At 38.3% G+C, this 22,553-nt stretch overlaps 7 protein-coding genes across 7 annotated transcripts; 5 read left to right on the top strand and 2 right to left on the bottom strand.

Annotated features, from left to right (window-relative positions):
- Positions 1–79: 79 nt before the first annotated feature.
- On the top strand, positions 80–2,501 carry GCK72_023691 (uncharacterized protein; the record flags this gene model as incomplete). Its single annotated transcript, XM_053735508.1, has 9 exons — positions 80–143; positions 253–410; positions 1,158–1,314; positions 1,359–1,514; positions 1,571–1,838; positions 1,896–1,996; positions 2,046–2,122; positions 2,174–2,231; positions 2,356–2,501. 9 exons carry the CDS (start codon positions 80–82, stop codon positions 2,499–2,501), a joined length of 1,185 nt encoding a protein of 394 aa, XP_053579074.1.
- A 1,253-nt stretch (positions 2,502–3,754) lies between these two features.
- GCK72_023690 (uncharacterized protein) lies at positions 3,755–5,481 on the top strand (the record flags this gene model as incomplete). The annotated part of the gene is made up of 9 exons (XM_053735507.1): positions 3,755–3,922; positions 3,965–4,121; positions 4,178–4,258; positions 4,308–4,790; positions 4,834–4,886; positions 4,930–5,038; positions 5,161–5,248; positions 5,311–5,371; positions 5,416–5,481. 9 exons carry the CDS (start codon positions 3,755–3,757, stop codon positions 5,479–5,481), a joined length of 1,266 nt encoding a protein of 421 aa, XP_053579073.1.
- A 648-nt stretch (positions 5,482–6,129) lies between these two features.
- On the top strand, positions 6,130–6,851 carry GCK72_023689 (uncharacterized protein; the record flags this gene model as incomplete). Its single annotated transcript, XM_003109516.2, has 5 exons — positions 6,130–6,192; positions 6,251–6,340; positions 6,387–6,511; positions 6,559–6,718; positions 6,768–6,851. 5 exons carry the CDS (start codon positions 6,130–6,132, stop codon positions 6,849–6,851), a joined length of 522 nt encoding a protein of 173 aa, XP_003109564.1.
- An 859-nt stretch (positions 6,852–7,710) lies between these two features.
- On the bottom strand, positions 7,711–8,491 carry GCK72_023688 (uncharacterized protein; the record flags this gene model as incomplete). Its single annotated transcript, XM_003109699.2, has 3 exons — positions 7,711–7,824; positions 7,870–8,086; positions 8,130–8,491. 3 exons carry the CDS (start codon positions 8,489–8,491, stop codon positions 7,711–7,713), a joined length of 693 nt encoding a protein of 230 aa, XP_003109747.2.
- Positions 8,492–9,129: 638 nt separating this feature from the next.
- On the bottom strand, positions 9,130–13,492 carry GCK72_023687 (uncharacterized protein; the record flags this gene model as incomplete). Its single annotated transcript, XM_003109497.2, has 15 exons — positions 9,130–9,297; positions 9,346–9,451; positions 9,498–9,725; positions 9,782–9,891; positions 9,939–10,227; positions 10,281–10,407; positions 10,464–10,717; positions 10,765–11,253; positions 11,302–11,558; positions 11,603–11,954; positions 12,008–12,462; positions 12,512–12,809; positions 12,858–13,227; positions 13,274–13,349; positions 13,400–13,492. 15 exons carry the CDS (start codon positions 13,490–13,492, stop codon positions 9,130–9,132), a joined length of 3,672 nt encoding a protein of 1,223 aa, XP_003109545.2.
- Positions 13,493–15,147: 1,655 nt separating this feature from the next.
- Positions 15,148–15,489, top strand: GCK72_023686 (uncharacterized protein; the record flags this gene model as incomplete). Its single annotated transcript, XM_003109586.2, has 1 exon — positions 15,148–15,489. One exon carries the CDS (start codon positions 15,148–15,150, stop codon positions 15,487–15,489), a length of 342 nt encoding a protein of 113 aa, XP_003109634.2.
- A 1,580-nt stretch (positions 15,490–17,069) lies between these two features.
- GCK72_023685 (uncharacterized protein) lies at positions 17,070–22,434 on the top strand (the record flags this gene model as incomplete). Its single annotated transcript, XM_053735506.1, has 20 exons — positions 17,070–17,169; positions 17,215–17,369; positions 17,423–17,566; positions 17,611–17,756; positions 17,849–17,912; positions 17,964–18,088; positions 18,138–18,525; positions 18,573–18,727; positions 18,804–18,957; positions 19,276–19,484; positions 19,529–20,100; positions 20,156–20,519; positions 20,600–20,717; positions 20,781–20,886; positions 20,935–21,188; positions 21,232–21,378; positions 21,424–21,601; positions 21,728–21,957; positions 22,037–22,312; positions 22,384–22,434. 20 exons carry the CDS (start codon positions 17,070–17,072, stop codon positions 22,432–22,434), a joined length of 3,936 nt encoding a protein of 1,311 aa, XP_053579072.1.
- Positions 22,435–22,553: the final 119 nt, after the last annotated feature.

Below are 22,553 nucleotides of genomic sequence, written 5' to 3'. Positions count from 1 at the left end.
CTTAAGAGTGATGGGAGTAATTGATAAACACCCGTTGGAAATAGTTGTCAGATAAGAAAGTGCGTCTTATCATTTGCTAATGACGAGTGTCTCGTTTGGTGGAAGTGACTCCCAATTTCAGAGTCTTGATCGAGCCCCTGGTTGTGAGTTTTTCTTGTTTTATAACCATTTTTACTGCTATAGACAATTAAAAACATCGAAATTCTAATAGTTTTATTCTTAAAACAGTAAATCTCAACATTTTGGTTTCAGATAGCGATGACATCAGCGCATTTGCTGATGCTGAGGATAATGAAGACGATTTCATAGATTTAGATGAAGAAACATACGAGTACTTAACAAATCATTATTTTCGTGCGGGTCATGATGATTGTGATGAATATACAAACTTAACCACTTTCCATGGAATGGTTAGTCACTGTATTCTTTTTCATTGACATAATTTTCTTCCTTTCATTTCTACAGATACGCGTTTTCAATTCCCGCAATTGTCCGTCATTAATTTTTTGGTGTCTTGTCGTCACTACTTGCTTGGTTTTCTACATAATGGTTGTGAGTGAATCCGATTTATTACTTTGTTAAGGCGCTTATCACATGACAGTTATTATTAGCTGAAAATGAGCGCAACGCCATCGATTTTACGAAAGGAAATGAAAAATTATGATTGCAGTGCGGTACAATGATCAAGTCTTACTCGATACAACCAAGTTTTATGAGAATCAACGAGACGAAAAATCATCGGTTCAATAGTGATATTGAACTTTGCTCTGAAGAAAAGTTTGTCAAGAAAATTGAATGATTTTGTAAAAACATGTTATAGACTTCATTGCAAGGAAATTTCGTGTGAAAAAGAGCAAATAACGTGTAAGGAGACAGACGCACATTGTGTTTCAATACGATTCTCAACAAAAACAAAAATAAGATTGAAAAAGAAAGGTAATTGACGAGAATGGAAATGAAACATACCAGTAGAAATCAATTCCAGGAATATATTTCAAACACGGAACAGAAGAAGACGTGTACCATGTAACGTCCAAACCTCACACACATCATATGATTCGGTTGAAAGTTTTTCAAGTGGGCAAGTATTTCTTTTGTCTGTTTTCCTACTACCTGAGCAATTTTCTTTCCTTATCTCAGGGTTATCCTAATTTCAGATTGAACGACTCAATTTGGATAGAGCAAAGTGTGTGAGAAACTGGAAAGAAATTCAATGGATTCCAGAAGACTCCATACCAGATTATCACTACTCACTGAAATTTTGCGAGCGGATACGTTATGAACTCACCGGAAAAGTGGAATACATGCAATACGGTACTGTTTCTACTAATATTTTTTCCAAAAGTTTTCTTTTCCAGATTTTCCATGTCACCCTGCCTGTTCAGAAACTCAATACAAAATCAGTGATTCCAAGTTAATTCATAACTCTGAATATGTTGCAATCACTTTTTCAGTCATTCCTGAAGTTACATATATGCAGGAAACAAGAAAAACAACTCTAGTTGATATTTTATGTGAGTTATTAAAACAATTTAATGCATTTCCGTCTGTACATCATGTATGTTTACAGGTTTCCTTGGAGGTGCGAGTTCTCTATTTATGGGTTGCAGTTGTGTGACATTGATGGAGATGTTTGTGTTTTTATTCAAACTAGTGACTAACTCGGCGTGTTCGGAAGAACCACCGGTCCCGGATGATAGTTTCTATGAAGAGAAATATCGGTTCGAATTCTCTGATCACAGAAACAAAAGAAGGTATGCGATATGTGATCGAGAAACTATGGAGAGGTATCTTCTTTCTAATAACAGTATGGAAATTCGAAGCATAAATTTGGACAAGTAAGTTCTTTTTTCTTCTCAATTTCTGATCAGTACATGTATTTCCTCATTTTTCAGACGAATATCAGTGTTCAGTCACAGTGCGATCAAAAAAGCTCCCAAACTTAGTACTCTTAAAGATAACCGAAACTTTGAGAATATTGATATTTTCGATGAAGGTAATTCAATATTATTTTTATTGGTATCCAACAAAATAATACTGTTCAGGAAATCAAATAGAAAGTGTGAAAGATGAATCTTCTGTGAGCCCGAAAGATGAGTACTCTGTAGATTATCAAGATGAGGTTAACATTCTACATTTCTTTCTACGCTTATTTCATTAATTTCAATTTCAGAGAATGGACACTTTGGGAGAAATACCGGTTGAAAACAAACGACTTTTGAGGCCACCACGTAAGTTTTTTTTCTACGTAGTATTAGTAAACAAATTGCTCATTACATATTATGAAACCAACCATAAAAAAACAAACTGAACAATAACGAGTTTTTACATTACCTACCAAAAAAGTTATTTCAGTGCGTCGATGTTCCACTGCCACTTCATTTGCATCTCATACATCAAAAGGATCTTCCTCCTTCACTACTCGATCTTCCGCCCCAATGACACAAAATCGAAGGATGAGTAGAGCATTCACTAGGAACATGCCAATGAATGACTTCTAGACGCCTTGAATATTAAAACAGACTTTAATAACTCACTGGAATAAAGCTTAAATGAATTTTTGAAATTAAACTCACAAAAACCCAAATTTCACCTTGATAAGCAGTGAGCGACTCTTATTATTCTGGATTCTAATAAGAGCGGCACCACTACTTAACAAGGGGTTATTTGGAACGAGAAACGAATAAAGCTGTATGAAAGAATGCAAGGGATTATCATATCGGAGAAAGTGTGTACATAATATCAGCAGTGAAATGCGCACCGTTCTCAAGAGCCGATGCTCCCGATCTTCTCACTGTTTTGTCAGTCATCTCTCTTTGACCACACCTCTCGCGTTTTTATAGTCCCCTCCTCCACCTACAAGATCCCCCTCTTCATTACTTACAAACAAGCTCCGAATTATTGAGAGCAAAGTGAAGCGGCGAGAGGTGGATATAAGTGCGCGAAGAAGATCGAATAACATTTCAGTTTGTATAGTAACCGCTGCTGCTCAGACTTATTGTGATATCGGTTTTGAAGTGCCAGGAGGTATGCGGAAATGGTAACAGATAATCGAGATGTATCCCAATAACAAAGTGTACAATTGAAGCTTTTGTTTGATGATTGAACAATGCCTGATCTTCTGATCTCGATCTGACCAAATGGATAAAGAATAATTGTGAGCTGTATACAAAAATTCACAAGGAATATTAACATTGATGCCGGATCAAAACACAAGTTTTGACTTCCTTCAACATATTCTCTTTTTGACACCTCAAACATCATTATCTTCAAGTTTATTCAACTTTGCCATCTTGTCTACCAGAATGACCCTTTTCAGACAATAGCTCTTCAACATATGACCACCCACATTTTCCTCTATAGTTCTCACTTTCATCTCAATTCTGTACTCCTAGAAGAAGGAAGGACAAAAACCCAAAAGAAAAGGAAGCATCCTCTATGGTGCGCAGAGGGGGGTTTCGTCGGCATTATTAAACAATAATTTGAGTTTCGATTGGATGACTTTCTGTCATTCGCTCGTCTGTTCTCTTGCTTTTCATGATACGTTTGTAGTAGTGTGTTGCTGCTGCGGGCTTGACGTCAATTGTCTATCGGGACCCCCTCTGTAACTAATTGAAAGAATCTAGATGTTCCACAACGTTCTATTGCCTTCTTATGTGTTTTTCAGTGTTTTCGTTCAACAAATTGATTTTTCTATTTTAAACCTTTTTCCTCAGCTTTAATTTTTGAGAAATTATCGATTGTTTTTTTACAGATGAAGAAAAAGCCTGTTGAACGTGACGAGCTGATAGAAACGGCATCTCGGATTGCGTCTTGTGTTTCTATTTTTCTTATTATCTCTTCTACTGCTATGTATATTTTCATTGGATTCAAAATAGGAAACGTTTCATTCAAACTTGACAACCATGCTAAAGGATTTGAGGTCTTTTTTCTGAATTTTATTGATAATAACGTATTTTTTCAGATTCTGAAAACTGATACAGAATCAGAGCTTTTAAATGTAGAAGATGACCACATCAGAACATCACGTCAGGCCTGGAGAAAGCAGCAACAACGATGGAGAAGTGGAAACGGGGCTGGCAACCGGAGGAAAACACAATTTGAGGAACCAAAGATCTGTGGTTAGTCAGAGTAATTATGAATGCTGGCAAAAATTGAGAACTGGTTTTCTCTTCAGATTGTACTGTGATTGATTGTCCGAAAGGACCGCGGGGACCGCCAGGTGACGATGGGAATAGTCCGGTTGATGGAAATCCAGGTTTGTATTCAAAACTTCTAATAATAATATTAATTTTTCAAATTCTCAGGTGATCCTGGAAAAGACGGAACCGATGGAATTTATCAAGTTGACGAACCAGACTGCCCACCATGCCCACAAGGCCCTCCAGGAGAAGATGGATTACGAGGCGAAGCTGGTGAGCCTGGTCGCCCAGGAATACCCGGTGAAGCCGGTAGACCTGGTACAAACGAACCTGGAACTATCGGAGCGCCTGGCTCTCGTGGACAGTCCGGAAGAAATGGACCGAAAGGAGATCCTGGAGAATCTGGTCAAGATTTTGTTCAACTTTCCGGTCTCCCTGGACCAAAAGGTCTTCCTGGCCCAGTTGGCTTGCCGGGTGCCCGAGGAGATCCTGGTAACAATGGGAAACCGGCTCCGCCAGGCCCAGAAGGTTTTCCAGGGCCTGTTGGAGATCCAGGCGATCTGGGAGAATATGGACTACGCGGAGTACCAGGACGACGAGGAAACCCTGGAAAAGATGGAGGCTACTGCCAGTGTCCTCCAAGAGAAGGTAAGTTTAGAATTAACTCCGGTCAGAAAATGTAATGTTTTAGGGTCAGCTCTTTCTAATCGACAGACTGTGCGTGTTTCAACAACTAGAAATCGGGTAGGGCAAATATTTGGTAAAACTCAAAAAGGATTATTTTCAGCCTTCCACAAGCAATAATGATGCGGTAGAGGATTATGAGTCGGAGATAGAAAAACAATCGGTTCCTCGGCAACAACCACAACAGTTCCAGAGAAAGAGATGGCAGAAACGTGAGAATAACTGGCGTGATGTCATCAATTTGACATAAATCACTTTTTCCATGAAATTAACCTTGCTTACTTTCATTTTTAGACAATTTTCTGCTTCATTTCTCCTAAAAATACTCTTGCAGCAAACCGACAAGATCATCGTGACATGTACGTCAACCTTCGAAAGAACACCCACTCAGATTTGATTGATGTTGGAGAATCAAGCATGAGGTGAGACTTTCTTTCTTTCTTACTCATCACTCACTTTCTCTCAACCTAATTTATTCTTGCAGGAGGTCTCCAATGGCGCCATTAATTGCTTACAAAGATTCCAGAGAAGTCGGTCATACTAATGTAACGTTTAATTATAATTTAAAATGAACAAGTTGTTTTTGCAGAGAGTGGTTATGCAGAGGACGTCGTTTGGCTCCAAGTCAAATTCAGTGGATTTCGAATTGAGATAAATGTTTGTTTTTCCCAACTGGCTGACTTATTTCAGCTTTTCCACCTAGCCTTTGTTGTATGTTACAATAACACAAAGTACTCATTCATTGTTTCTCGTTCATATTGATAGCTCAAACCACAAAATGAAGCCTGATACTTTATTTGGAAAGGTGGATAAACGGAGACATACCTACCTTCAGGAAACAATTATTTCTCAATTGACGGAGAGAATTTGGGAGGTTTGAGAGAAACGGGACAATCGAGAAATATATAGAGAGACGCAAAACCTTCCAATCTTTAAAACGACAAAAGGTGCATGCATGCACATGAGTGTGAGCACTGGACCAGAACTTGGGTTATATAATAATGTTCTTTTTTCATCTTCTCGTAACCTTTTTTCGTAGTTGAGAACAATAATATACTTTTCACCGAAACATGGAGAAGTAAAAATTCTTAGAAGAAAAAAGAGAAGAAAATTTGGATTTTCCTGTCCAAAGACAAATTACCCCATAGATAATTGTTGGACAATACCGGAAACCGTTTCTCTTCCAGTGGACATATAAATCACTTCCTGAGCACTTGGCTCTCCATATAAAGTTGTATCTCGTACGCATATTACTTTCATTCGTTTCTTCCATCTATTTTTCTTTTTTGAGTAGGTCTGAAAAATGTCTCGTCCAAGACATGCTGATGATATACTCAATATCAATGTAGGCGGAAAGAAATATACCGTGAGTTACCTTTCAAAGGACGATTCATAATGTTTAATTTTCTCAAACCCATTTGAAGGTTCGCCGTACTGATATGCTGGCCGACCCGAGATCGAAACTCGCCGAATGGTTCAAACCAGGTACTCTGAAGCCAATTGCAACTGATAAGGTTTCCAATTTTCTTGATTTTTTATTATTTGATAATACTGATTCAGGGAGGGAACTATTATTTGGATCGCGACGCCAAATGCTTCCGTCACATTTTGGCATATCTTCGTTTGAAGAAGGAAAAGTTTGTGCCATCATTGGCTCTGCCCAGCAAGCCGGACGATCTTGCCAAGTATAGTTTTTGTTTCTTTTCTTTCGGATCTGCATGACTACGTTAAGATTGGTTGGTGAATGTGAGGCTCTAAATCTTGCGGAGCTCAAGGAGCTTGCTCTGGACCTTCTTCAAAAGTACCAAAGAACTGAAGAACAGCACTACGTCACCTCGTATGTTCAAGTCACTCTACGTGATTTTGAAAGTTGGCAGTTTGAGCGTGAGCAGGTATTTGAAAAACATTCCTTTTTGATTTATCAGAATTTAAAAAATTTAGAATCAAATTGCTCTCAAAAAGAAACCCACTAATGAAGAGGAATATCAACCAAACTCTGCATATGATGAATGGGATAATCTGTAAATGTTTCTATTTTATGACCACAAATTTTGTTTTGACTGTATTCCCCCATGTATAAGTATTGTAAACAGTCGAAAACTTTTATTAACACGTATAATACAACAAATAATAAATAAAATACAGCAAAGATGAATATTTTACAAATCAATCTATTCCATCCAGCTGGCCGTTAACAGAAACATATCTTTCGAATTTTGAGTTTATTTCTTTTGAGCTATAAGACTCGAGAAGAAAAACGTTTATCGTCTTCTCGAGAAGAAAAACGTTTATCGTCTTCCGCATTTAACTGAAAAATGATCATAAGCAGCACTAATTCATCAAAAGAGACAACCAACGTTGTTTGATGAAACTTCTTGAAAAAATTGTAAACACTCATAAAATGTTGGTCGGTCCTCTGGGGCATTCATCCAGCATTTCAACATGAGATCATATCTGAAATATATCGATTAACGGAAAGAAATAATTTAAAGTTTGACAAACTCTTTATCGGAGCAGTATTCGGGTTTCTCATTTCTTCCACCGTTTTCTAGAAAAATTGCAATTTTTCCGGCCAAAACTTCAGGATACGGGGTTTTGCCGAAAGAAAAAATTTCGAACAAGCAAATTCCATAAGAGTAAACATCAGATTTTTCTGTGAAAATGTCATTATTAAGGGACTCGAGGGGCATCCACTTTTCAGGTCGTGGTAGGTATATTCCTTTCTGTGTTCTGAAAAAAGATCATATCAAGAAATAATTATTAATACAACTATTAATATGGCCAGCCTGTTGTTATGTATTGTGAACATTGGTACAACAAATCTTCTAAAATAAACGTCATTCTAACTTGAAGGAGAAACACATTCCAGATAATGTAAGACAACTTACTTATAACAATACTTTTCGTTGAACTTTTTAGCGAGTCCAAAATCACCAATTTGAATAGTTTTGTTCTCTGTTACCAAGATGTTTCTGCAGGCTAAATCTCTATGAACGCACTGAAATTTACGAAGATATATTATTTTATGAATGTATCAACTGACCGGGACTCTTGCAAGAAATTCCATTCCGTCGGCAAGTTGCAATCCAAATGCCGTCAAATCTGACTTTGTAAGGGTTACCTCTTCTGCGTTCATCAGTTTCTCTTTTTCGCCTTTACCAATATTTTTATAATTGCGCGGTGGTGGCTTTTTAGAAATAAGAAACGTTCTCAAATCCTTATATTTTGCTAAAGGAGTAACTATGTACAACATGCCAGCTCTGAAACAATCTTTTTTAACATTTCAAAACAGTTGAAGCAAACCTGCTAATATCATTTATTACTGTTCCAATCAACGGCAGAATATTTGGGTGAGGTTCCATAAATGCCAACATTTTCACTTTTTCCACGAGCATTTCTAACTCGGTTCTGTTTCGCGGTAATTGATTTGATTTAATAGCCACCATTGTTCCAAAAACACATGTTTCATGATTGACCTTCTTCAGAATTCCCATTTGTACAGATCCAAATTGACAACTTCCAATTTTTGTGATGAACTCCAAATCCCTCAAATTGAGATAATATTTTTTATCGATTGCACTACTTTTGAGAAGTAACTGGTCATTGGTAGGCGTGTTCATTGCTCTCACAGTGGGTCTTCCATTCTTTAAACTTTCTTCTAACATGATCAACTCTCTGAAAGATTTCAACTAATCTCACAAAGCACAATTCCAAAAACTCACTTTTTGTTGCATATTAGGTTAGTTTTGGCATTTTTTAGATTTTCTGATTTTCTAAGAAATGCAAAGATGGTCAATGCTGTGGATATTCCTGCTATGAGTAGAGCGATTTGATAAACGATTGACCAATCAAATTCTTCGGTTTTTATTATTTCCCTTATGTTCCATGTAAATTTTTTTGTCCATTGGAAACACTCGGAAAGATGTACGAATTGACAGAGGTCTCTTCGAATTCAAGTAGATCTCATGTCTACTTGAATTTTTAATCACTTCAGATATTTCATTTAATCACAGAGTTATTATAAGTATAAATCAACTTCATTAACGAAACATGAATAATATGTACAATAATGATGAACCGAATGTTTTTCTTTTGATTGACTATAAAAAGGGAACCGTACAGTTTTGATGCAAAAGGAAGAATGTGTGGCCATAAATGAAAAATGAGTTAGAAAATACTAGCAACGCTGTGTTAATTCAAACAAAAAACAAGGAATTTTAATTTAATACAGAGTATCTTAGACTGGCATGAGAAGATTAACAATTTTCCCAATAGGGAGTTGGTTTGACCAATAGCATCCCTTTTAGGCATGACTTTCCACAATCAAGTATCTCTCTTCAGCAGCCTGCTTTTTCGGTGACTTCTTGAATCTGGCACCAGGAATATCTGGCCGAGATTTTTGGGTCCACTCCTCGAGTTTCAGTTGCTCCTCTCTCTCCATGTGCAACATGTTGTCGATCCGATCAATCAGCTGAAAGAGATTCATTTTTTGAATGTGAAGATGAGTATGTTAGCTTACTGAGCTGGCACACCCTTCCATATGATTTTTGAAATGCTGAATGCACTCGGAGAAGGTTGGTCGATCCTTTGGGGATTCTTGCCAGCACTTTTTCATCAACTCAAAGCTGAAATAACACATGTGTAAAATGAATAAAAATTTCAAACCCTTACATATCGTCGTGGCAGTACTCTGGTTGAGTATTCCGGTGACCTTCTCTAACAAACTTGACAACAGCCAAGTTATCCATGCCTGGATATGGCGTTCCTCCAAGAGTGAAAATTTCATAGAGACATATTCCGAATGACCACACGTCGGATTTTTCGTTAAATTTGAATAAATCGAATGATTCTTCCGGTAGCCAACGGACTGGAAGTGGAGTGTCTTTGCTTTTCTTTGTTCTGTAAATTATTTTAATTTCAATGAATCATAGTTTTCAGCAAGCGGGTAATCTCACCTGTAGTAATTCTTGTTGGTGTGTCTTTTGGCAAGTCCGAAGTCAGCAATACGGACAATTTTTGTTTTGGTGATCAGAACATTACGACAAGCCAAATCACGGTGAACGCACTATAAATTTCAAAATTAGAGTTCAATTATGAATCACTCAAACTTACTGGGACATTAGCGAGCCATTCCATTCCATTGGCAATTTGAAGTCCAATCGACAGTAGATCAGATGTGCAGAGATAATTTGTTTCACCACTCAACAATTGTTCACTTGCTTCGGAATCGTCTTCAAACTTATATTTCTTCTTCTTCACACTATTCGGTACCATGTAACTGTCGTCAACCGGAATTTCCTCATCCTCAACAAGCTCATTCTTGAAAAAAGCTCGATGATTAAAAAGGTAATCTTTCAAACTACCACCATCTATGTACTCGGTGACAATGAAAAGTTGACCTCTGAAATTGTACGTATGAATTTAGTATATTTATTCTCCACTTGGACAACTCACTTTCTCATGTTTGCGGTGACAGCTCCAACCAGAGCAAGTACGTTCGGATGTTTTGGAATAGCACACATAATTTTGAGTTCTTCTGCCATCATTCTTTGCAGCTCAACATTATATGGGTTCGTGGAGCCTAAAATTAAGAAAAATAAAACTGATCACGTTCGAAACACAAAATTCGGAACTTACTTTTAACAGCAACTGGCAAACGAGTTTTGTATTCAATCTGACTTTTAGGATCTGCCATTTGCAAGTATCCCTTCTTGACAACTCCAAAATGACCTGAGCCCAATGGTTCCAATAGTTCCAGATTGACAGGGTCAATCTCATAATTCGTGTTGTAAGGAAGATAATATGTTCGTTCTTCGATTGGCAATGCTTTCATTTCCTCTGGCAACGGTCCCGCATTGTGTTCAATCATGTTATATAACTCGTTGAGTGTACTGAAAGATATATGGTGATGTGATACTTCGGGCTTATTAAAACTCACATGTCCTTTTGTTTTGCCAGTTTCTTCCAGCTACTAACTTTATAAACCAGAAAACAGATGGCGACGACTGCCAGAAAAACAATGAAAACAAAAAACCAGTACAAGAATGACGATCCTTTCGGAACTCCGTCCACTTTGACTTCAATATAATTACTTGTTGCTCCCGCTCGGTTCGTAGCCAAGCAATGGAATTGTCCATCATCTTCAGCGCGTGCTCTTGTCACTTTCAACAAAGACCCAATTTGTTCTCCATGCGTGTACGGGTTGCCATTTTTGAACCACGTGAATTCGGCTGCTGGTTTACCTGCCATGTTACAATTTATGACAAAAGTCTCGTCATAATTGACTGCAACGATTGATTGAGAATCAGCATCGGTGTGGTGTGGCTTTGAAATGCTCTCCACTTTGACAACAGTTTCAAGAAGTTCCTCAGAACCACCTTTTTTAACAACACAGAAATATTTCCCACTTGAACTGGTCGTAATGTCTCTGAAACAATGAATTTTGGTGAACACTCAAAGTGGACACTAAGCTTACTCAATTTGAAGGGTGACGTGTTTAGAATGTCCTTTGACTTTGGTTTCTGATGACGGAAGGTCATTTCCCTCAAAACGCCATGAAACATCCCAATCGACTGCACCAGTAGGAACAACACACGTGAGTCTGACGTGATCTCCTTCGTATATCGCATTGTCTTCTTCTTCTGATTTAGTTGCTTTCTTGCTTTTCGTAATCTTTGAATTTACTTTCAATGCTTCGTCAGCCACAATAATGGATTTTTTGGTTATGTGTTTCTGAAATTAAACGATATAATTCGAATTCTATTGAGAATCGTTACCTTTCCATGTTTCTCACTAACACATCTCAACTCAACATCTTCTGTCAGTGTCATATTCCAAATAAAACCTTTCTCGTATGTTCCTCCCACTTCTATCAAAAGACTTGAATCAATTGCTTGGAATTCTCCTGTTTCAGTGTCTTTTCTCTCAAAAACAACATCTGCCGGAGGGATGGAAATTGAGATGCAATCAATGTGAAGGTGTGTATCGGGTGGATAAAATTGCTGGTTGAAAACAATGAACGAAGACGGTTCACGGACCGTAATTTGCACATCTGGCTCATCATTTTCAATTGCCACCTCCCATTGCACACTATGGCTGCTGTTTATATGTGAAATTGACAGCCGGTACCTATAATTAATATAATTGAAAAGATCCAGCTTTTTTGGAAATGAAAAACTTACGTTCCACTCATACTGGTTGTTACAGATCCACTACTGAGATTCAATGTCTCCGTAAATACTCCATTCTTTAAATCCTCAGCAGAAATAGTGCGTTTCTCATCAGTGATAATTGTTTCACTTTGTGGTCCGTCTTTTATCGAAGAGTTGTACATTCTACTCCATGTTGCTGTGTAACTCTCTTCATCGGCGGGAAAAACAGCAAACTTCGCAGACAAAGCAGTGGAACGACCTTCTTTGATCCTGAGAATTTGTGGACTTCTTTCAAGAATCTTGATTTGAGATCTTGTCGGAGAGATATTCGATAAGTGATATTCAATGAATTTGTCATCGGTGTATTCATTTTTCCAAATGCATTTATAAGAACCAGTGTCTTCTAATTCCAAGTGTGCAATATGAAGCTTTGCCACCAGTCTATTTTCATTTGCTTTTTTGTTGCGTTCAACATAAACGTGACTCTAAAAGCACAGTATATGTAATGGAAACATTAATCTAAAATTAACATACCCCTGCAACATTTGAGCATTGTGGGCACTCGATATGGAGGTTATTCTCGTAAGCTTTGAATTCTTGTGTACCATTGTATGCAAGATTACAGATCAAAGTGTAGTTGTATCCAACATATGGCCACTCATGTCCATTGCTCCAATAAAAATTGAAGTCGTTGTCAGTATTTGAACTTCTGACGTTTTCAGAAATTATGTAGTCGACTTCTTGACGTGGTTCTTTTTTGTGACGGCACTCAAACTTAACGCCTTGAATTGGTTTCACGTCGTAGAGCTTTTTCGTGATTTTGTAGCCGTACCTAAAAACAGATTATATCTTAATATCAATTTTCATGTAGAAAACACACCGTTGGTCATAATTTTTTGACGCAGCTTTCACTAGAACTTCGTTAGCGTAGAGTTCTATATCATTTTTGTCGACAAACTTGGTGGTTTTACACGGCATCATCACTTCTCCTTCGTTGTACATAATCATCACTGATGTGAGTGGAAGGAAAACTCTTGATCCATAGACAAACACGTGGAGAGTGTCGTTCAATGATGGATGTTCCATTGAAATGCAGGAATACGTGCCAGTATCGGATTCTCGGACATCGTTGATTGTGAGCATGGTATCTCCAAACGCTTCGTCAATTGTTTCTTCAACACGGTCTTCGAACCCTGATTCATTGTATCCGCGATGTTCATTTAAATTTGGAAATGTGTACTTCAGATCGTCTGAAATTTCATATTTGTGGATTCGAAGAAAATAGATAAATCATACCAAATCGACCATGACATTTGAGTACAAGTGTGTCATGCTCCATCAACTCAACAAATCTACCAATACTAGCATGATCCTGAAATCAAAATAAATACATTTTCATACAACGTTTTGTTGGGTTCTCACCTGAACCAAATGGTCGTTGACATCAATTGTAGGTGGTTGAAATGCAACTATGGCATAAACCAAAAGCAGTACGGCAAGCAGCACTCTCATCATAGAATGTGTGGCCGTTTTAATGGTGTTTCATCGGCCAGAGTGGATCTGTAATGTAATTTTTTGGTTGGTTTCATTTTAATTTTGAAAAATGGAATGCGGAGGAATGTGGCGGAACAACAATAAAATAGAAAGCATTTGCGGGAGTCCTAAAGAAAAGGAAAAGTAGAAAAGATGACGCATCGCAACCCCCCGGAGGTGCGGGGAATATTGATTCGGACAGTTTGAAAACAGGGAAGATGAAAATGAGTGAGAAAGACAGGAAGAAGGGAAAAAATAAAATGAGAGAGTAAAAGACGCAGTAAAGGAAACAACGTGAAAGAAGAAGCGAAGAACATTATGCAAACAGAGAAAACTTTTGAAACGATCAAGTGAAGAATTGCATTGATAAATAGAATTTGGTGAGTCAGCAACTCCAAAAAAGAGTAGGAGTGTATTTATGTGTTTATATGACTTATATGCCAAATGGTTCTCTTTTCTATTCAAAAACGGTCCGGAGCTTTTCTAACCAGGCAGGTGGTAGAACACTGTTCGCTGCAGCAGACCGTACATACATAATTAAGGGCATGCATGGAGGTTCCGCAACATCTGACAGCTGACGGCGTGAACCCATCGACCCTTAGATTGCAGGACCGTTATTATTAGGTCAGAAGCAGGAAATAAGACTAAATACAGATGAGCCGCTGGGATAAGGTTCCCAAACATATACTAATGTCAAGCAAACACCTGCATGGACCATAGAAGTATGTGTTGGTGGGTAAATAAATGGGGTCAGGTACCTAAATCCTTATTAAACATGTCAGGACACAAGCCGCGGCCACGGAATCGAACATAGGACATAAGAAAAGTACGCAGCGAAGAAGAATGTTGAAGAGACCTAGAGAGATATAAGTTGAAAGTAGAACGTGTTGAATTCAATGTATTACGGTTGAGATGAGATATACAAAAAGTGTAACCGTTCGGTTTCTGAATACGTTGAACCAAGAAAAGTACATATTATCTTATCTCTCACGACAATGAACGGAGACTGCAGAAGTTATCAATAGCCCGTGTGATCACAGACAGCAACATTGTTGTCTTTGATTAGATAAACTTTTGTAGGAAATATTTTTCTATGAACGGTATTATTGGAATGGCAAAATTTTAAACTAAAAACAATTTTGAACACTTATCAGAATTAGTGCCGGTGCTACCTTTCAGAATACAACACGCTGAAAATAGAACTATATGATTCAGAAATAGCCACAATGACTGGTTGGTTCAAGTTCAAAAATAAATACAATGTTTCATAATTCTACTCAAAAATGGAAAATGAGTCATGGGATGAGCTGTGGGCAGTTTTAATTCTTTTCAATCTAAATATGTTGAATCAATGCGGCAGCTATTAATTTAAAAAAATTAAGTTTAGAGAAAACGCGAAAGTGTTTCACCGCAAAACAGCTGTTGAACACGTTACGAGAATTTAAAAAAAATTGCTTGGACCCAGATTGACCGAAGGTGAGTCATCCTTCCATCAAGCTTTTATACATGCTATATGAATAAGGAGGACCGAAACAGCTAATGACAGTCTAGCTGGTTATAACCATTTCAAATGCACTAATCCGATGAAAACAAAAACCATTGAATAGATAGAGACAGACGGGGGGTGCGGGAACACAATGACACTGAGATGCGAGAGACAGAGATGGTGCCGGACAGAGCAATGCACTGTACGAGAGTTGATACTGCCTCGTGGAGACGCAGATGGTAAAGACCATAAATACATGGAACGGCAGGCGGTTGGTTTCTCTGGCAGAACAATGCGATCGAAAGGAAAAGAAGAGGAAAGGCCGTTGAAGAGGAAAACGGATGAGGGTCAATGTGAGAGGGATATGGCGCACGGAACAACAACAACATCATCGCATACCGTTCATTCGTCGCACATTAACCCGATGTATGCTCGTGTCTGTTTTCGCGGAGAAACCGATAAGAAAAGGAGAGGAAAGGAGGGAAGAAATTAAATGATGACGTCATTGTTTATCAGAAACAGTGAGAACAATCTTGCCGGAAACGATTAACACCAAATTCAGTGCTCATTTTATTTTTGTAACAACTCAGTGCTCATTTTATTCTTGGCTTTATAAATACTCGCGTTGGCCGATAAAAATTATTCGTTCTTCAAGTTATCTTTTTCGGTAACACTTCAAAACCCAGTCCAAGCAATTTCTTGTTCAATTACTATATACGTGACATTATTTATCAGTTATCAGCGTCATTCTAAACTAATTTGCCGGAAACGGTGATTTCAAATATATCGATAGTGCTCTGAAAGGTTTGAAAGATGTCAACAAAATTTTATTTTGGCTAGACAACTGTTTCCGATAACGAGAAAATTTTTTAAAGTTATTCTCCATATTGCTCAGCTTGTAACTTCTAAGCTAAGGAAAAACAATAAATAAGAAACTCCTTATTTTTTGTGCACAGAAAAATGAATGAATCCTAATTGAAAATTATTTATAGTATTGGGAAAGTTATCGAAACTCAAAAGTATGCAAATGAAATATAGGAATGCGAAAATCTGTTATAATGAAAAACTGCTTCATGCCGGGAACAATGAATGACAACTATAATTAACTATTGGTTTGGTGTTGACTGGTACCAGTCGGAAGGGAAAAACAACAATTATCCTGAGGGAACTATACAACAACTTAACGGAAAACGTTTCGCGATTTGAACGGTTTCTGACCTATAGCACTTGAGTATGACGTGGCAGTGGTTTTACGGTGGCCATATGATATCCGAGCAGTTGCCACCCTACCATAAAGTTGGCCTCCGCCCCGCTGTGAGCCCCAAAGGGTGTCTGGCCAACATTTGTCTATGACTCAATAGATCAGGTTGCGCAATGCACTTTCCATTCGGATATTACCCGATATATTGAGAATTGGAAGAATATCTCCTGCTGTAATATTTCACTCTTCTCACTGCAAACCACACAGTCTTCGACCCAACAACCATCTCATTTCCGCAAAGATTCAATCAATCACCGGCCTAAAAACGTATCATCTTGCAACAGTTCAGTGATGATATGATATGGGCGGAACGGACGAAAAGGTTATACGTCGACAAGTAAAAAAAAAGAGAGTAATATCAAAGCAGTAGATGAAAGAAGACAAAGGAAAATTGATATGGCAGCGCGAAGGGGGCATCTGGTGCGTGCGCGCTCTTCTGCTGTCGCTGTGTCGGCTGTACATTTGTCGGCGGTTTTTCTTCGGGTCCTTATCTTTTGATCCGCGCCGATGACGGTCCCTCAACCCCCTGTGGTCAGCTCGAGCGGCTCATTCGCATCATTCGGTCTTCGAGTTTTCCTATTCTCAGATATTTTTCTCGTTGTGAATAGACCTAACTCGATTATTTTCTTGACAAAGAAAAAATAGGATGATGCAATTAACTGCCACAGTCTGGAATAATGAAGAAAAATGCAATTATATATCTTTTCATCAGTAATTTCTCTTATTTTGACCAATATTCTTTCATGGTCACTTCTATTTTTGTCATTCTTTCGAAAACCTTGTCTCTCTGACAACTTGCATTTTTTTCAGGTATGCGTTTGGCATTCCTTTTTCTGGTATTATTACCATTATCATCTGCTTGCCCCGCAGAATGTAAATGTTCCGGATTAGATGTTCATTGCGATGGAAAAAGTAAACCGTTCCTTGTTGACTAATGATTCGAAGATTATATTTAAGACTTGGCAACAATACCTGCACATATCCCTATTGCGACAACTAATCTCTATTTTGCCGCTAATGTGCTGTCTACGCTGACTAAATCAGATTTTCACAACCTACCAAACCTGCAGTATCTAGACGTTTCCAACAATTCGATCAGAATTATTGATGAGGTATTTTTAGAACCAAGGTTATTTCTCCACTCTCTATATTAATTGCTATTTAGACATTGATCGACAGTTTCCCTGGGTTGAAATATCTCGATTTATCCTTCAATAAGATCAAAACCGTTCCCAAGCTGTCTACTGCACCAAACGCCCTCGTGAGCTTGAATTTGGCCCATAATGAAATCTCAAAAGTGGATGATGATGTGAGTTTGAAATTTGACAAAAACGAGTATTTATTGTTTTCCAGCTGGTGTCAAACAGCCCCTACCTTCAAACTTTTCTCCTTCAAAGAAATCGCGTCCAGTCTTTGTCTCATGACTTCTTCAATGTCCGAATGGTCCCAACCTTGAAAACTGTGAAAATGGCTGGAAATCCGTGGAGTTGTGATTGCAGGTATAATAAATATTCTTATAATCATTCAAGAATGTTTTAAGATTGACTCATCTGAAGCAGTTTGCCAATTCACTACTTGCCCATTCTAACAGGAACATATTTGTTGTCGGAAAATGTTTTTTCCCAAAAGAATTGCGGAATAATGTGTTCAGAAACGTATGTTTATCATTGTTATTCACACATTGTTCAACTTATTGTATGCTTCAGCTGTCGATAGAAAACTTGAAATGTGGAAAACCAGAGTTCAGTCGCAATGATGACGGAATGTACAAAATGAGCTGCCCAAATAGTGAAATGGAACCATATCACTATGATCCGATATTTTTGGAGAAGTAAGTGACCTTGTATAAAACGTCATATAGCACAATCCCTACTTTTTAGTAATAAGGAGGCTAGACATACTGCACATTTTGCTCGTGACAAAGATGGATCTCTTTTATCCAATGGACAATTCACAAGAAACTATCAATGTGCTTTTCACCGTCAAAAACAATCAGCCCACATGATGAAGAAAACTACACTTTCCCAAGAAACTACTACAACTACCACGACAACCGAGGAACCAATGACTACGTCTACTATGGAAGAGATTATGTCTTCAACCACACCTGAAATGCTTGATACCACAGAAATGCCAGAAATGCAATCTGGATCAATGTTTGTCCACAAACAACCCGACACATCTTCTCGTGACGGTGAGACTCTGGAACTCATGTGCGAAGTCGGTGGAGATCCTATCCCAACTGTTACTTGGATGTTTGGAGATCAGGTAAACCTTATTTTTCATGATTTTTTATTGGTATACGTTATTTCCAGAAACTAATGGAGTCTCGAAAGCATAAGTTCACAAAAAATGGATCTGTTCTGAAAATTTTCCCGTTCTTGAACACCGATGTTGGTCGATACAAGTGCATTGCATCAAATGACGACGAATCGGAAACACATGTGTTCACGGTGTCATTAAAAGAAAGGTATTGCTTTTGTGATTGACTGGAGACGTATAGATGAGCGATGGACATCAAAAGATCAAAAATGAAATTATTACAGTGAGCAACCAGTGATTGTTGATGCTCCAATGGATACCAATGCGACTATAGGGCAACAAGTCACGTTGAGGTGTAATTCTAAAGGATTCCCAACACCGGATGTTGTTTGGCTTTTCGAAGGAACAAGAATCCCTAGAAGAAACACTAGATATACGGTAAAAAATATTTTTCTTTATCACTTTACTAGCGGCCCACGCCTTCTTACAACTGCGCTCCGCCGCAAACGAGAGAGTATCGGCGAGAGACGCAGAGTTTTTTTCTGGCGCGAAACAGATTTTCACCATTTTTGATCTATTTTTTATAATTTTCTCTCGGGAATTGGCAAAATAATTATTAAAACTTGTGAAAATAGATCAAAAATGGTGAAAATCTGTTTCGCGCCAGAAAAATCTCTGCGTCTCTCGCCGATACTCTCTCGTTTGCGGCGGGGCGCAGTTGTAACGAAATTGCTCCGCTTATAATTAGTATTTCAGATCTCTGATAACAATGTTGAATTGACCATTGAGAAAGTAACTAGGCATGATTCTGGAGTTTTCACCTGTCAAGCGGTTAATAGCGTTGGTTCTGCTGTGGCCACTGCTAACTTACTGGTTGGCGCCGAATTGACGGAGAAAGTTGATAAACTTCTTGATGACATGACCATAGAGAAAATTGCGAAACAAGCGAAACTGAAAGTTGAGAAGTGAGTTATCAAAAGAAAAAAATAAAAAATATAAAGGATTTTAGTGCACTTGCTTCCACAAAAGATCAAAGGAAGATGGATAAGATCGAAAGTCCAAATGACTTGAGAAAACTTTTCAAATTTGCTATTAACCTCAAGAAAATGGATCTTGGAAAGGCTCGAGAGATCTACGAAGAGAGTATTCGATTGGTTCAAATGCATATTGACAACGGTCTTGCCTTCGAAGCGAACATGATTTCTCCAAATGTATCTTATGAAGCAGTTCTTCCGGTGTCTTACGTTCAAACTTTGATGGAAAAGTCAGGATGTCAAACTGGACAATTTGCAGAGAGTTGTGATGACTACTGTTTCTTCTCCAAGTATAGATCATACGATGGTCAATGCAACAATCAAGAACATCCATGGTGGGGAGTTTCAGAAATGGCTTTTATGAGACTTCTTCCTCCACGATATGAGAACGGATTCAACACACCAGTTGGTTGGGAGAAAGGAAAATTGTACAATGGATATCAAGTACCAAATGCTAGAAAAGTGTCAAGAGTACTTATTGGTACAGACGAGACCACACCACACAGCCACTTGAGTGCGATGACCATGCAATGGGGACAATTTATTGGTAAGAGGATACAGGTGTTCTGTCACAAAACAGTATCATTAAACTACTACTTCAGATCATGATCTCACTCTTACCGCTCCAGCCCTGACACGTCACAGTTATAAGGAAGGAGCGTTTTGCAATAGAACATGTGAGAATGCAGATCCTTGTTTTAATATTCAATTGGAAGCTGATGACCCGAAACTTCACACTGGACTCTATCAGAAACATCCATGCATGGAATTTGAGAGAAATGGAGCTGCATGTGGAAGTGGAGAGACTTCACCAATCTTCCAAAGAGTCACCTATCGTGATCAACTCAACTTACTGACATCGTATCTCGACGCTTCTGGAATATACGGAAACAGTGAAGAACAAGCATTGGAACTAAGGGACTTGTACAGTGACCACGGTCTTCTTCGCTTTGATATTGTCTCCGGGTTAGTCCTATAGTTACACATAATTGACCACCAAAAAAGACAGGTGATGTTTTCTTTGACGCAACGCCGTACATTTACAGAGCTAACAAACCGTACATGCCGTTTGAAAAAGATTCCGACATGGATTGCCGCCGTAATTACTCCCGCGAGAACCCGATTAAATGTTTCCTTGCCGGAGATGTAAGAGCAAATGAGCAGGTAGGATCATGGGCGGATATGATGTAATCGGAAGAGACCAATTATAAAATTTCTGTATTGCAGCTGGGCCTAATGAGTATGCACACCATATTCCTGAGAGAACATAATCGTATTGCTTCAAAGTTATTGGAAGTGAATGAGAATTGGGACGGAGAGACTATTTTCCAAGGTACACCGTTTTTAATTGAGGGATAATCTGTACTTGAAAAATATTCAGAGACGAGAAAAATCATTGGTGCTATCCTTCAACACATCACCTACAACGACTGGCTTCCAAAGATTCTTGGAAAGGCGACATATGATACCATTATTGGACCATACATGGGATATAATCCAGATGTCAATCCAACAATTGCTAATGAATTTGCAACGGCAGCTTTGAGATTTGCCCATACTCTCATCAACACCCATCTTTTCCGTTTTGACAAAAACTTTAAAGAAACCAAAGAGGGACATTTACCACTACATAATGTAATTTTTTCGAATAATTTTTACTCTAAAGATTTTGTTTCAGGCTTTCTTTGCTCCGGAAAGAATGGTTTCTGAAGGAGGTGTGGATCCGTTGCTGAGAGGGTTGTTCGCTGCTCCAATCAAGTTGCCCAGACCAGATCAAGTATTGAATAAGGAGTTGACAGAGAAGTTGTTTAACAGATACCACGAAGTAAGACTTAATAAAATATCACTCGAAGCATGTATTGATTCTCAGGTTGCCCTCGACTTGGCTGCTCTGAACATTCAAAGGGGAAGAGATCATGGTCTCCCTTCATGGACTGAATATCGCAAATTCTGCAACCTCACTGTACCCAAGACATGGACTGATATGAAAAATATTGTTCAAAACGACACTGTTATTTCAAAACTGCAATCTCTCTATGGTGTACCAGGTATGTTTCAATGAACCTGCAACTTTTGAAAATCAATTGTCTCTCGTGATGCCTGACTTTTAATATTCAAATCTGCATACTAAAAAATCTGATCAGTGATCACAAAAATATGCTTATAGTTTTCAGAAAACATTGATCTCTGGGTTGGTGGTGTAACTGAAAAACGGACGGCTGACGCACTGATGGGACCGACACTTGCTTGCATCATTGCCGACCAATTCAAACGTTTGAGAGATGGTGATAGGTTTTGGTATGAGAGTGAAGAGATGTTTTCTAAAACTCAACTTCGACAAATCAAAAAAGTGACTCTGTCAAAGATCATATGCACAAACGGTGATGACATTGATAGAATTCAGGTTAGTGAAACATTGGGAAACACCTAACTTCCAACAACATTTTGCATATTCATTCACGTCATTTGACTACTCTTTTCAGAGAGATGTTTTTGTGTATCACGGAAACAGCACACAGTTTTACGAGACATGCGAATCATTGCCGGATATCAATTTGAACATGTGGACTACGTGCTGCGATGCGATGTGCTCATCAAGTTCAACTTTGGCTAGAAATGCGATTGGTGGCGATGAGAAAGCAAAACGGCGGAAGAGAAGACATCACCCGAAAAAGAGCTGTCATGATGAAGGGAAGAGGCGGAAGAGTGGAGAAAGATGGAATCATGCTAATGATATGTGTGTCGAATGCATGTGTGAAGTAAGGATTTGCTCCTTTTTTGATTTTTTATCTTTTCCGAAGACTGAATTAATTTTGCATCAATCTTTCAGGACGGCGAAGTGTGGTGTAAGACAAAGGATTTCTGCAAATCACGATCTTAAACAAACAAACAAAAATCTCAGTTTATTATATTGGTTTTTTTCATTATCTTCTATTGACACTGAATGAAGAATAACTGTTACCGGATGCATACACATTTATTCAGAATCAAAGTAGCAAG

Source organism: Caenorhabditis remanei, chromosome X (assembly GCF_010183535.1).
Source record: "Caenorhabditis remanei strain PX506 chromosome X, whole genome shotgun sequence".
Lineage (NCBI taxonomy): Eukaryota > Metazoa > Nematoda > Chromadorea > Rhabditida > Rhabditidae > Caenorhabditis > Caenorhabditis remanei.
The sequence above is the reverse complement of the archived record's forward strand: the minus strand, read 5'-3'. Positions and strand labels throughout refer to the sequence as shown.